Source organism: Mugil cephalus, chromosome 3 (assembly GCF_022458985.1).
Source record: "Mugil cephalus isolate CIBA_MC_2020 chromosome 3, CIBA_Mcephalus_1.1, whole genome shotgun sequence".
NCBI classification, from domain to species: Eukaryota; Metazoa; Chordata; class Actinopteri; order Mugiliformes; family Mugilidae; genus Mugil; species Mugil cephalus.
Genome location: NC_061772.1, coordinates 25,189,899 through 25,205,111, shown reverse-complemented (window position 1 = coordinate 25,205,111; position 15,213 = coordinate 25,189,899). Strand labels below are relative to the sequence as shown.

At 42.8% G+C, this 15,213-nt stretch overlaps 1 protein-coding gene across 6 annotated transcripts in view; it reads right to left on the bottom strand.

The window, feature by feature from the left end:
• The window catches only part of LOC125005819 (protein diaphanous homolog 3-like), a 163,427-nt gene that overhangs the window by 69,241 nt on the left and 78,973 nt on the right, over positions 1–15,213 (bottom strand). For all 6 annotated transcript variants that reach the window (XM_047581427.1, XM_047581431.1, XM_047581428.1 and 3 more), the window contains 2 exons: positions 10,050–10,174; positions 4,861–5,025 (listed from right to left, as the gene is read on the bottom strand). In XM_047581427.1, the coding sequence (XP_047437383.1) occupies positions 4,861–5,025; positions 10,050–10,174 (290 nt within the window). The remainder of the gene's footprint in view (positions 1–4,860; positions 5,026–10,049; positions 10,175–15,213) is intronic.

Here is a 15,213-nt window from a genome sequence, read left to right as displayed (position 1 = left end):
GTTAAGGCGAGCGTGGTCCTTGTGGTAGTAGGAGCACTCAGGGCAGTGAACCCCAAACTGGGAGAGCGGCTCCCACAGATCCTAGGAACAACACCTGAAGACTCAGTCCAGACAAGTGCAGTCCTAGGAACAGCTAAGATACTGAGCAGGACGCTCAAACTCCAAAGGCCTCTGGTAGAGGACCGAAGCTTGAGGATGACACAGATACTATTGCTGGACGGTATAAAGGCTCAAATTGATTAGAATATCAGTATTTTTTTGTTATTAGGTTAATTTTTAAAATATCAGGATGTCTGGAGACACTCCCCGTCTAGGATGACCTGGCTATAGCTGTCCCCAAAGGCGTCCCCAATTTTAGTTTTTTATGAATGAAAAAAAAAAAAAAAAAAGATTGCGTGCACACTACAATTACAGATGCAAAATAAATAAAACGATGATTGTCCTCATTTCATTTCATCATAATAATATTCATTTATTTTAATTTTTTGCAAACCTGTTTTACTACTAGTGTGGGATTATTCTACAATATTTACTCATCATCACAAGTAAAATGGTCCATCCTTGGTCAATCTACTGCATTAATTCCTCTCTCAACCAGTAGAATATGTTGTGAACACGTGATTATGCATGAAACAAAAATATCGCAATATACCGTGACACCATCAAAATTTAAAAGAAATACCATGATGTACATTTTTGGTCATACTGCCCTAACAGATACCAACCCATGAGGGTGAGAGGGATGTTTTTATACATACATAAAAAAGCTCTTTTTAAACCCAAGAAAACCGCGTTTCATCTGGATTTTAAATCGAAATTTAACACCGTTCCCCAAAATTGATCTCAACACTGAAGAATAATGTACACTTAAGCAATATTGTTTTTGAGCGATGGTGAGGAACAGCATAGAGAAAAGGAGAACCCGGTTCCTGACAAAACATTTATTTTTTTTCCCGTAAAATTGAGATGAAGAAAAGAGAGAGAGTGACGTGCTGAGTGAAAGAAAGGAAGGAAGGGAGGGAGAGAGAGAGAGAGAACGAGCTCTCTGAGGAAATTGCCCTCCGCTCTCCTTCATCACTGCAGGTCTGCTTCGCCCTCCTCCTCTCCTGGATGTCCGCCATTAGACACGCTCAATTGGATTCCTGTCAGATGTGCGGCCTCGCCCTGGGTCTCCTTCCTACGGGTGACTGAACATGCTGCATGTGTGTGCACAAGAGTGTGTATGGTCCTGTGTGTGTGTGTGTGTGTGTGTGTGTGTGTGTGTGTGTGTGTGTGTGTGTGTGTGTGTGGGATGGGGTGGGGGGGCCATATGAAAAAACTAAGCAGCTTTTCCCATAAAAATTGCTGAGACAGAATGACGTACGCCCACAAACACACACTAACACACACTAACACACACAAACACACACACACACACACACACACACACACACACACACACACCACGCAAGCAAGACACACACAGTTCAAGGCTCAGTTGCCCTTAGGCAGAGGTCTATAGACGGCACGCACCCATTAGCATGGGCCTTGGTACAGCAGGGTAAATGCTGACACAGATTTGACCTGGAGGTTACGACGCTGAGATTTACTGTATCTCCACGTCCATTGACCTGGCCTTGGCTTCTCCCAAGGTGCTGTACGTCTGTGTGATGTGACCATTTGAACGAACTGCTGAGGGTGTAAGCTTCTTACTCGTTGACCAGGGGAATGAAACGCTAACTTGGGAGTTTTGCCCACATAATGCTGGTCTTTATAACACTTGGCTAATTCACCTTTCGGCAGCAGAGTCATTAAATGTTATGTTCGGTCACAACGTAAAAGCCACGGCAAAACTCCAACCTGAACCATGGAGCGGAGTGGGAAGGGGATTGTTTATATTGTATATTGTTATGATGCTTCATATTGTGTAATGTGGAATATTATTTTTTATTTTTCATTTACTAGAGTTTGTGAAGTCTCAGATACCACATCCAGCAGACGGCATGTCAAGATGTGTGGGTGAGACTTAGTTAAAATGAAAAGGGAAGAAGAGTTAACTGTGGATCTATTGAAAAGTGAGAGTATGGGTGAACCGACCAGGCATAACATTATGACCACCTTCCTAGTATTGTGTAGGTCTCCCTTGTGTCTCTAAAACAGTGGAGACTCATCAGAGAATGGACGGGGTCCTTCTGGTGTCTGGTAACAGGAGGTTGTTAGTGGGGGTCTGTGGGTCCTATGTGGGCTGAAGGGAGGGGCCTCTGTGGTCAGTTTCAACTGAGATATTTGGTCAGTTTGGAATCTAGTGAATTTGGAGGCCAGGTCAACACCTTGTGCTGTTGTTCTTTTTTCTTTTTTTAGTTGTTCCTGTACGGTTTTTGTGTCATTGCTATGTGGTGGGGGTGTCTGGTCTGGTCTAGGTGGGTGCTACATGTTATTTACTTATCATGTAAGTGGTTTTAATGTTGTGGAATGTCGATATCAGTCTCCCTCGGGGCGTATAGCAGATTTTAAGCACCGCAAGAGGGGAAAGAGAGATCTCACATTAATCTGTCACAATTTCCGATCACAACTAAAGTCTTGTGTTAATGTGATAAACTTGAAATTAAACTTTCCATTGCAAGCGAGTGTCAGTTCAGAGCCTAGAAGAACACACCACCCAGAAACACTCCCTGAAATGCACATGCATGCAGACAAAGCTTTGGGGTACATGGAAAACTAAAGTATAACTAATGGCTTCTTTGGAAAAAAGCAAAGAGGCATGAAATCCATTTGTGTGCGTGTGCGTGTGTGTGTGTGTGTGTGTGTGTGTGTGTGTGGGTGTTAAGTTGGGGGCAGGGCAAGAACTTTAGTAGGCTAATTAGCTACTATTATCTGTCGTGCCCAGTGGCCTGTGCCACTAATCCTGCTGATTAAACACAGTGGGTCTCCACAGCTCCAGAACTCACAGTAGCTACCAGACTGATAAGGCCACGGAGCTCAGCGATGACATAAATGCCTGGGTGGGACTGGACTACACAGGACTGGCGCTGTTCTGCTTTGCATTATAACACATGGCACTGATTTGACAACAACAAAAAAAGAAGCGGAAGTTCTGTCTCGACACCGCCAGCGGATAAAAAACAGCAAAAGATAAAAAGGTTTTCGTATCTCGAAGCATGTTTTGAGATTTGCTGCAGCTTTTCTCAAACCCAACACAATACTCTAGCTGATATTAGACTTGTTTTGAGCTTCATGGTACTGGACTTAAAGCAGCCTTTTCCACCAAACAGCAATAAAACGCCTGACTGGAGCAACACATCACTCCAAACGTCCAGCTTTCATTGCATCTACCAAATAAATAAATAAATTAAGCAATCTTCTTAATTACTTGCAGGCAGTTAAAGGTTTTGTCTTATTGGTCCTGTTTACAAATTAAAAAAAAAAAAAAAAGTAAAATGTCTTTAAATACACAATTCAGCATTAGATCTAAAATGTGTGTAATAAAATTCTGACAAAAGTGCGGATGATCAGTATCGTCTCAACATCTCTCAGGTGTGAAAGTACTTTACTCTAAATCATGAACAAATTATTAAATGATGTATTGTGTTTGGAGAGGTGGTACTAGGAAATCCTTATTCAATACTAACAGTTTGACTTGCCACAGAAAAATAAAACTGAATACGATGAATACGCTCGGTTGCACTAAAAAAACAAGACACACTGAATGCTGCTTTTAAGAGAAGACTGTCATGGAGTTCAGGGAGTTGGATGAAAACCTGTTTCTGGAGTAGAGAACACAGGTTTTCATCAAGCATCTGGTACGAGCTGCCCTGTCCCTGCTACACTGGCTTCCCTGTTTATTGGACTTAATACAGTTAATTCAGGACACAAGTAAGATAAGAAAAGCCTTTATGAACCTCCAGGGAAGACGTTTTGTTTATTTAAGATCAGATCTGGACGTGGATCGGGGCCGATGCTGAATACTAAAAGATCAGTGTTGAATTGGGGCAAAACGTGGTCAGGACATCTGTAATTTATTTAAAATGTTAATGTTCTTCTAGGACTGGGTAGTAGGACCAAAAATGTATATCACGATATTTTTTTTCATGTAAAATCATGTGTTCACAACATTCCTATTGGTTGAGAGAGGAATTAATGCAGTAGACTGACTAAGGATGGACTATTTTACCATTTTACTTTTACTATTATTTACTATTTTACTGTGATGATGAGTCAGTATTGTAGAATAATCCCACATTTGTAGTAAAACAGGTTTGCATGGCCCCGTGTTAGCACTGCACTTAAATGTTATCAAGATGAAATGAAGAAATTAAGATAAAAGATATTTATTCATATTTAAGCTGCTACGTCTCCAATATCAATAGCAGCACGACCAGACACCGTAATAATTGTAGCCTGTGCGCAACATTTTTTTTCTCATTCATGAAGCTAAAATTGGGGACATTTTCGGGGACATTTTTAGCCGGGGGACAGGTCAACCAAAACGGGCACTGCCCCCAGAAACCAGGGACGTCTAAAAGGACGTCTAAAAAACCCAAACAACTGACAAGCCAGCTTTTTTTTTTTTTCTTCTCGTTCTGCTGCTTCATTTTTGGACCTTTCCATCTTCATCACTTATCACAGACAGACCATGTGTGTATAGAAGCACTACATTGAAAGTGTTCTGGTCTGAAACAATATCTCACGGCACAGTATTCCCAACGCTGTGTAATCAAATACACCAGTATGCCGGTATATTAGAAGCTCAAAAAAAAAAATACCAGTATTTGGTATGAACCACCCGGCCCTGTTTTCTTCAACTGCAAACAACATCCTCCTCCTAAGAAATAAAAGAAAAACACTCGTCCTCTGGGTAAAGCTACAGCACAGTGTACTCACAGAGAACATGGCCCGGAAGTTGCTGAGGTCAGTGAACAGCTCCTCCACCGACGTCTTCTTGGGATCCACAGCGAAGTACTCCAGGACGTTCTGGTACAGCGTCTCCATGTTGCCGTGCATGATCACCAGCTTGCCATACTGCTCCCGTGCAACTTTGCAGAAGCTGTGAGGGCGGCGGTCAAGGCTGGCAAACATCCATCATACATTTATTTATTAAAGGCTAACATGAGCGTTCCCTTTGCTTGGCAACAAAATGACCGCATTCAGTCGGTGGTAAACTAAGATGTTGACATTAAGAGCTCTGATGCTGTCTGTTAGGTTACCACCGTGGTTTGTTTACTGCTTACGCTTTAACGCAACCCTGGCACGCGCTGTTTCTGTGTGCGTCGACAATATTAACAGGAAACATAAACACAAACCAAGCTGAACAGAACATTTTATATTTAGAAAAGAAAGACACCACAATTGACAACATCGCTATTGCGGGCACTCCACTCAGTCTTCACCACACTTAAAGCCCATTAGCGTAAATACACTGATTTAACCATCGCTTCTGCACTGCTGTAGCACCAAAAGCGGCAGCCAGTACAGTCCGCTTATATATTTCAGGGAACTTGCACTTCAAAATGCTCTGAGAACAGTGTCAAGAGCCCGTCCTTTAAAGATATGGATGTATCCTAGGAAACACTGGGGACTTCTCACGAGTTGTCAGCATCAGAGCGGAGTTGCAGAGAAGGCAAGGGCCTCCTGGTTCGAGGCGAAGCAAAGCACAGATCTGCGATGTTGGTACAATTTTGTGTGTGAACAAGGACAAATAGTTAATGCTCGTGTCAACATGTGCTGGAGAGGTGTCAGAGCAAAGAGACGAGGAGAGCGAGAACACGAGCGAAGCACCGGGGCATACGGGACCGTGGAGCAACTCCACACACACGATATTCACTCAATATTTAAAATACACAACGATGGCACAAGATATTAGGACAGGATCTTGGGACAATTTAATGTTCTGCTGGGAAACGTGTGGATGTTATTTAGACATGTAGCACCAACCTAGACCAGACCAAGCACCCCCACCCCACAGCAATGACACTCCTGGATGGCAGCAAACACAAAAATGGTTTAGGAACAACTCAAACAACTTGAAGAACAGTACAAGGTGTTGACCTGGCCTCCAAATTCACTAGATCCCAAACTGATCAAGTATCAGTGGGATGATCTACAGAGGCCCCTATTCTCAACTCATACTACCCAAAGGTCCCCACTAACAAAACGGTGTCACCAGACACCACAGGACACCCTGAGAAGTCCCATGTCCATTCTCTGATGAGTCACAACTGTATTGGAGGCACAAGGGAAACCTGCACAATATTAGGAAGGTGGTCATAATGTTATGCCTGACTGGTGAATATATGTATCACACCTCAAATTTCCATTTTATTGTTCCTATTTTCCACATACGAGCACATCACAGCCCGTCCTTTGCACACGATGAACTTTTTAATAAGAAAGAAATCAGTATTTTTATTTTTATTAAATGTGTGGATAATTTTCTATCAAAAAATAAAGACAAAAAAACGAATAAAGAGGAGGCCAAGTAGTACCAGAGCCTGTGTGTGTGTCTGTGTGTGTCTGTGTGTATCTGTGTGTGGGCAGCCACTCCAGCTCCTATTGTGCCCCTTCATTATAGCTCAATTGATGGACCTATTTGAGGTCTGGCCTCAGATGAATCTGGCTGGGGATGGGACTACCTATTCACAGCTGGGTAAATGCTGTTCAATAGGCACTCCTCCCAGATTGACTTGTCAGTAATATCTTTTCAAGCCAGGAGCTGGGGCGAAGACGCATGAGGAAAGTGAGCAGGTGACAGAAAGCAAGAGAGAAAAGAAAAGATAGCTGAGAGCGGTAGTTGATAAGTATCATGGGGCGTGAAATTTCTCTCCTCTTGTTCCCTCTCTGCTGACTTCTTCCCTATTCCAGAGGCGGCAGCCGCCCACTGCAGCCAATTCTAAAGAAACCCCTGTTCCCCTGATCCTTTACTCCTTTCCCTCTTCTGTTCCATCATATTTCCTTCTCCCTTTCTTCACCGGCTCACTCTCCTCCTGTCTCTCTCTCTCTCTCTCGTGTTCTAATTTACCACCTCTACAAGCTTAGCTAAGATCCTGAAACGCAACACTAGACCACTAACACAGTTATTGTATACTCAAGTGGCTGCATAAACTGAAAATAGAATTTTCAATGTCATTTTCAATGTGACAAAGCCAGTCTCTCAAGTTTGGACGGTGAGGTAGGTTTCCAGACCACATCTGGCTTTAACGCGACGCAGGCTTTTCCAGAAAGCTCACGACTTTCCTCTTATTGAGCATGAAAAACAGTGCAGTCTAAATTCACTTTAACGAACGTCATTATGCAAACATGACTAACTAATGCTACTTAAAAAGCACATTTAAACTTGAATAATACTGTACAGATTAAAGAAAGATGGGAAATGGAAATTTTTTCTGGCATATCACAGGATATGTGGGAAAGACATGTACTGAAGCACATTTGGTAACTAACTCCAATGTGTGGAGGGAATTAAAATGGAAGGTAATCATTAGGTACTTTCGGACACCTGACATTATGGCTAAATTTGGCACAAAACTGTACATTAGCAATGAGATCCACATATTTTGTCCATGAAACACTTAATGAAGTATTTGATGGTAATATTGCTATGGACCCAATGGTGTCTCTACTAGGCCTATTACCAAAAGGTATCGAAGGAAGAGACAAACAATATCTTTTACAGATGCTACTGACAACAGCAATTAAATGCATTACAATAAGGTGGTTGAAGCCTGACGCTTCAACATGTAGCACGTGGACAGAAAAAAATATGGGAAATATATCAAATGGAACAAATGGAACATATAACATATTCCCTGAATAAGATATATTCACTAGAAGGTGGAGCCCCGCCATTGGTATATCGTTGTAGTGAGAAACTCGTACAGTATGTTATCGTGTTTTATTTAGTTTTGTTCTATTTATATGTCATTACAGTCTCTGTCTCCCTTGTTGTGTCCCTACAAGCACTATGTCTTATTGACTCTTATTGGAAAACAGCAGAAATTATGAATTCTGTATGTATGATTTTGTATGAAAACTGAAATAAAAAAAAGCACATTTATAGACAAATAAATTGGTTGACACACTGAGTTCAGATTAAAATGAAGTAGTGCATGTATTTTGTGCAACAGTACAATGAAATCCCATTTATTTTCTGTCATTTAATTTAGAGACGCATGTTGCTAACAGTTTACAGAGTGTAGATATCCAATCAAAACAATCACGATTCTGTTGAACCTCGGTGATTGTGTGTGTGAGATGAGTGAAGTGCTAAAAATGTATGCAGGGCTTTGGGGTGAATACAACAGTGTAACAGCCTAAAACACAATATTCACATAAAATATTTGTTGTTGCGCAGTTAGGCCCAGTTAGTGTGTGCGTGTCTGGCCGTTCGTTGCTAAAACAAGAAGTCAGCGCTAGTTATTCGCTTAGAGCACGTTACTCACGTCTTTACCTACAACGAGTTTACATTTCATTTTCAAATTCGGCAGAGTTTTTAATTTAGTGATAAGACATTTTGTGAAAAGCACAGAGAATCAGAAAGCCGAGCTGTCAAATCCACTCTCAAAGAGCCTTTCTGCGCTGCACTCAAGTTCTCTGCTAACAACTGCAGCTCGAGCCATCAGTGCCACAGCCCCTAGGCTACTGATCAAAACTACATGAAGGAGGCCGGGCACAGGGTGTATTATTGAACACACACTTACACACCTGGACTGAGACAAACCTGTCAAACTGATCCTGTAGAACTACCTCAGAAAACACTGAATAATTTATATGCACGCCAAAAAGATACAGACAGGTGTCTGCAACAGACCTAGATGTCCCGTATGGGCAGTGGAATGATAAAAGGAAAGCGTCTATTTGTGTGTCTACACACCTTTGATTTGCCAATCTGATAAAACATAATAAATTGCTCTTGTTCGGTACAGTACTGACTGACACTGTGATAGTAAAAGAGAATGACGGAAAGTCACGGACTACCTGGTTCTCCCTCTCTAACCATCCCGTGCCTTTTGAAGTTGCATCCTACAGATATTTCATCAGTTTGGCATCTAGTGAATTTGGAGGCCAGGTCAACACCTTAAACATTTTGTGTGTGTGTGTCTGTGTCAGGCTGCATCCTGCTGCTATCAAGGAGTGTCACTGCTATGGGGTGGGGGTGGTCTAGGTGGGTGCTACATGTCTAAGTATCATCCACCTGAATGACAGGTCCAAAAGTTTCCCAGCAGAACATTGAATTTTCACTAAATGTTCAAAGTTTTTTCACTTCTCCTGCCAGTGGTCATAATGTTATGCCTGATCGGTGCACCAACTATACTGAAGAGAACAGAACCGAGAGCTCCTAACCTTAATACCTGAGGTTCAGCTGAACGTTGGCATGAAAACTATCTCTTTTTTGCCATTCATGCATGAATAGGTCTTCAAGAGGGGATCTGCGGAGTACTTGCAAAATCTTTGGTTGATTAGACATTTTTTAAATATTGTTTAATTTTCCCCATAATTTTAAATTTCTTTAAATTCACATTAATATGAATCCAACATTTTTTAGGAAATGGATAAATGGAGGCAGAAGACGTTCTCTTTCAGTCAGCACTTCACTCATTCAGCGATACAGGAGCTGTCTCAGCAGTGCACCGTATCACACAGAGCCCCCCGCTAGACCTGTCAATCTAAGCCTCCTGTACACAGCAGGCCCCGCCCCTATCGCTGCTGAGCCAATGACGAGGCCACGTGTTACACGCTGGCTCTGTCAGGATTCCCGCAATTGGCCGAGAGCCTATACAGTCCCCAGGTGAAATCCCGTCTATCCATCCATCCATCCATCCATCCTACTGTTGCATGTATGAAAAAAGAAAAAGACTGTGTATTATTTGAATGCAAAATGATAATAATAATATATATTTATAAATAGCACTAGGTCGAGTTTAATGTAAAACACATATACTAGGTAAGAGCTCCCTACTTTATCTTTCCATCAGTTTGGGGGTCATTGGCCTGAAAACCATTGAAGACTCCTGCACTCAAGTCAGTGTATAACGCCCCAGAGTGTTGAGAGTCAGCACACACATGTAAAAGGATATAGCCATTTTGGTAAAGAACATGTCGCTGGGGTCATCGGTGGAGGAGAAAGTCTCCAGGTCTCTTTCCAGCTGCAGCAGCTGCTTCTCCATCTGCCTGAGGCTCTTCTCCAGATTCTCTGCAGACACTGAAACAAACCCACGCAAGTTTCAGAAACACGTCGATTGATAAAAAAAAAAAAGAAAGAAAGAAAGCTCACAAAAGCGTCACACATGCAAAGGAAATGTGAAGAAAGAAACAGGCAAAGGACAACTCAATTGCAGGTACAATCAAATGCATTATTATTTTGAGGCTCAGGGAGAATCAAGAGAAAAACAACATAGGAAAAAAAAAATAACAGGGGAAAATGAAAGAGAAGTCAACTCAATTGCAAAGCACGCTTATTACGGGTTCACACCGAGTCAGAGACGCCCTGGGAATAAAGTATGGCTGCGAAAACATCAAGTGAAAATATGTTCAGTGCATACCTTTTTATTATTCTGTTTGCCTTAGCTCATTTGAACACTAGTGTCAACAATTAAATTCATGTAAAAGTACACTGCCCTCACTGTCACACACACTGTGGAGGATGAAAACGATTGCCATGTTTGCACATATATCTTTACTGTTTACGTGTGGCCCATCGGTAACAATAGCAGACAACAGTAAGTCTACGCCTCCATCCTTTTACTTCGGTCTCATCAACAGGTAGGCGCCTGGATCACGGAGGTGGGAGAGCAGGGGAACGCTGAGCCCAACTTCCTGTTAAGTTGGTCACGGCTGACACTTAAAGCTAGTCACCGAATACAGCATATGGCTTAAATTACTCCGATTAGACCCCGCTTGACAAAAAGGCATAAGCTCCTTAATTTTAAGTAGTTTCAAATTTCCCTTGATCCTAATACACGCTTTACAAAAAGAAAAAAAGAGAAAGAACTTCAGTGTAGCTAAGCTTCTCGCTGACTTTGTGGCATAAACCCAATTTAGTGACGGGAACGTAGTGTTCCACAGTGTCGACACACTCTTGTTCACCCATACATCCTAACTTCTGAATATTCTCACACGTCACAGTGGCCGAAGTTCTCCTTAATTGTTAAGTTTAGGTCCTGGAGTGGTCTTTTGGCTGCAGGTGCACGGTTGAACGTACACACACTCGTAACTCGGTTTGTCACTCGTAATCGAGAAAGAAAACAGAGTTCGCCGCGGTAACGAGGCTCAGGTAAAACAACGCTCGCTGCACGATCACGTCAGCTCCTTCGGTTCACTGCGCGTTCGTCTCCGTCCTATTTTTACCTCCTGTGCTTTATATCTTTATCTTAATCATATCACTCATCTTTTTTCCCTTCTCTTCTCTCCTCCTCCTCCTCCAGTCCTCCAGTCAGTCAAAGGAGCTGTGCACCATTACTTCAAAAACCTTGTCACAGAGCACATTGTAACCGACGGTGTCTCAATCAGAGCGGTGTTCACAGAGCTCTGCACCGGCTGCCTGTTACACTGATTTTCTATTTTGTTTAGAAATCACTGTGCCAATCTGGAAAGTACATATATATATATATAAAAAAATGCAGAAACTTGTTAAAGTCTCGATCCAAAGACTAGTGAAGTCTTTATATCTTCAAGGTACTCTGGAAGCAAGTGGGAAGAGTTTATTGTCCAGCAACGCACCAATGTGAGCCACGTATTTAAATGCACAAATCATGATGCCAGCTGTGTTGAGACAAATCTGAAGTCCACTGTTTTGAAGTTAACTATGGGCCTTACTAAAATGAAGTTACTTCATATCTAGTTTTGATCAGAAAAAAGAAAATGCAGCGATTCCAGGCTCAAATAAAAAAAACGTTCATAACAAAGTTCAATTAGTCTTAGTTGGAACCACAAAATGAAATTGTACATACAGTATGTATTAGAGATGTAACGATATTAAAATGATCACAGTTATCACTATTATCAAAGTAGTTATGAAAAGTACTTATACACCCACACTGCAATCATTTAACCAAATTTTATTTTGAAAACACAAATAATAGTCCCACATGGTTTTAATAATAATAAAAATTTGGAATAATATTACTAACCGTCAGGAATTTTAGCGCAGTTTATCATGAAACCGGTAATCGTTACATCCCTAGCATGTATAAACTTATTTCAGTACTTTATTGGTTTGTGTCTAAGACTAAGGTGACTTAGACTTTTTTTTTTTTTTTTACCTCACTCTCTACCTCCCTCTGTTCTTGCTCAAACCTCAGATCTGCTGGACACTCTCAGCCCTCTAAGACTTCAGCCTTGTTCAATGACAACCTGTTAAAGTCCTGATTACCAGCTAGTTGTGTTCTGCTCTTTCGGTTTCCCTGACAGCTCTTCTCCTCCAGACCTGTGTTAGTTCTTCTTTTATTGTGCTGCAGAAGAACCATCTGTGCTCCATGTAACTTAGTGGGAACTAGTTTATGTGCTTTTCCATCCATATTATTGCACCTTACCACTTACCCTTCCTATGCCTCTTGTAGGTTTATACATCCCTTATATATATAAATACATTTCTAATTTACACCTATTTTGTTTTTACTAGTGATTCTTTGTTTCTAAGCTACTGTGACTAAGCACTTTCTCCTGTGGATCAATGAAGTCTAAGTCCATGCCGCCTTCATGACGAGGTCTTTTGTGTGGAATACATAATGAATCAAGAAGTTCCTTGGTCATAAATAACATGGTGTGACAAATAATGTCATTACATGCGCTGCCTCTTGTGACATTTTGATTTCATGACACAGCAATCCTGACAAAAAACAAACAAATTGATTATTTCTTACAATGGCACAGAACTGAGCTGCAAAAATGAAAGTAAATAGTGTCTGAACACAGTCCACACACATCTGTAAATACTCAATAAACCACCACTGTTACTGCTAAAATACATCACTAATACATGTATCAGCTACTAATATACTAAAATATTCCATCTCTCGGCTGCCTCTGAGCTCGTTATAGAAATGATTTGGATTCGCTCCGTGTCCACATGACAATTCCCATGCCAACACAGTTCGTATGACAGATCCAATTTTCAGAACATTTAGTAAACAATCAAGACTCTGGTTCCTAAACTGACGTATTATTTCCATTTCAATCTTTTTCTTTCTTACCAAACAGCCCTCTAAGATAAGAAGGCAACTAAAACCCGTCTGAGTAAGGTGTGGGCAGCATGCTGAAGTGGAAGGAGGCCAGGCAGGCAGTCTGTTAATAGCAATGATTAAAGCCCAGTGATGATGCACCGACTGGGAAAAGAGCAGGAGAGGGCAAGGCAGGAAGCAAAACAAAGCCGCGCGAGCCAGCGCGAAGGCTTTTGTGCCGAGGCTCCCTCACGCGGAGGGGCGCCGCGCAACGACAGCTGACGCCAACCAAAAACACGAGGCATATGTTGCGGCGGGTAAAATGCGCGAGGTGTTGCTCGGGAGTGTGACGACAGCAGCTGGAACGTTTTGCTCAACCGGCGCAGAAACGTGCTTAAAAGCAGATGAAGCCGACGCTATAATAAGCGCACGAACGAAACGGCGGCTGTGACGCAACAGCTCGACGCGGCGAAGAGCAGAACGGTGTTTCCATGCCTTCCTCCTCCTCCTCCTCCTCCTCTCTGGCCGCCCTGCTCCGGCTTTTTGTGCGTTAAAGCGATTTTTACGAGCAGTGGGGCCTAAATGCCTCCGTGGTCCAGAGGGGTTGCAGACAGACAGAGGATGCTTTAGAGGAATAATAACTGGAATATTTGTAGAGGTCAAGTCCCCCATTGACATCCTTTTATTACTCTGCCAACCTGCTGTGCTATAAATGAGACAGAATGGAGCGCACGACCACGCACAAACATCCCCGCTACACACAGAGGCCGCGCCGTAGATCACCCTACGATGTATGGAAATTTAAAGAGTGAGGGGCGCATGCAAAACTGCACCGACTCACAGCCACGCGTGACGAGGCCGGTGGTGACAGAGGCCGGGAATCGTTCCGGTTGCTCTTACTCAACACCTGCTAAATTACGCTCAAAAAAAGCGAGCGAATCGTGGCGCAGAGCGTTCATTCTACATACGGGCTCATCGCTCAGAACGCGCCGAGCAAAACAACAAAAACGAAGCTTGAGCCGCGCATTAGACGAGCCGTCTCGATGTAGCCGAATCCCCCACATTACTCCTTAATGACTCCTCAGGGCCGCAAGCCTCGAAACCGAACCCGGGACAGCTTTTTCCATCTCCGCCGCGTAATAACATTTACGCGGGCATGTCTGTTTAGTTCACACGTAGCAGGCGAGCGGGCGCATTTGAAGTCGAAAATCTGGAGTAGTCTGGTTGAGCGCATTAATACGTCCCCGCATCTGTGTTCTTCCCGACATCAAACTCGGCACCAAGTGCCACTCAACGAGCCGCCCTAATTGCCCAAACCTGCTGCAGCCTATTAAAGCCCGCGTGTTTGTGACGAGGGACAAAACAAATGGGAAGAGGAACAAAAAGGGACAGAGCAGAAAAAAAAAACACACACACGGGGAGACAGGAAGCCACAGAGAGATATTGACAGCAAGATAAATAGATACATGGAAAATGACAGAGAGAAGCAGCACAGACAGACTGCCTCTCAATGTCAGGAGAAATAATTACTGTAGCGCTGAAAAGACGAGAAAGGAGCAAGAAATAAATAAATAAAGAAATAAATAAGATGACAGACACAAAGAAACCCTGAACTAAACTACGGTTTTCCCTCCCCGCGAGGAGCGGGATTGGCAGCGGGGGGAAAAGAGCGCCGCGCTACGCGCAGTCAAAAGGCAGCGGCTTTTTTACAACAGAAGCACAAATCATTACTGCTACCTCCAGCCAATCTTGTTTTCATGCTCAAGTAAGTTCTTTGGTTAGTGCCTGTGAATGTAATGCAGCCTTTTAGTGCGTCTGCGGGCCTCTCAAACGGCCGTCGGACCTAATGAAAAGGAAGCCGCTCGGCAGCGTCGGTTTACAAAGAAGCGGGATTTGTGGGTCTGAACGCCAGGTAGGGAGAGATAAGTCACTTAGCGTATGCGTCTCGTAATGATGCGGGATCACAAAGAACGGCGGCGACGGACAAAGAGCACTGCGTCTATATAGATGCAAATACACTTAGCTTGAGATCCGGGAAGTACAGGGGTGGACAAAGCGCGAGGAAAGATCCAAGAGCCGCGCT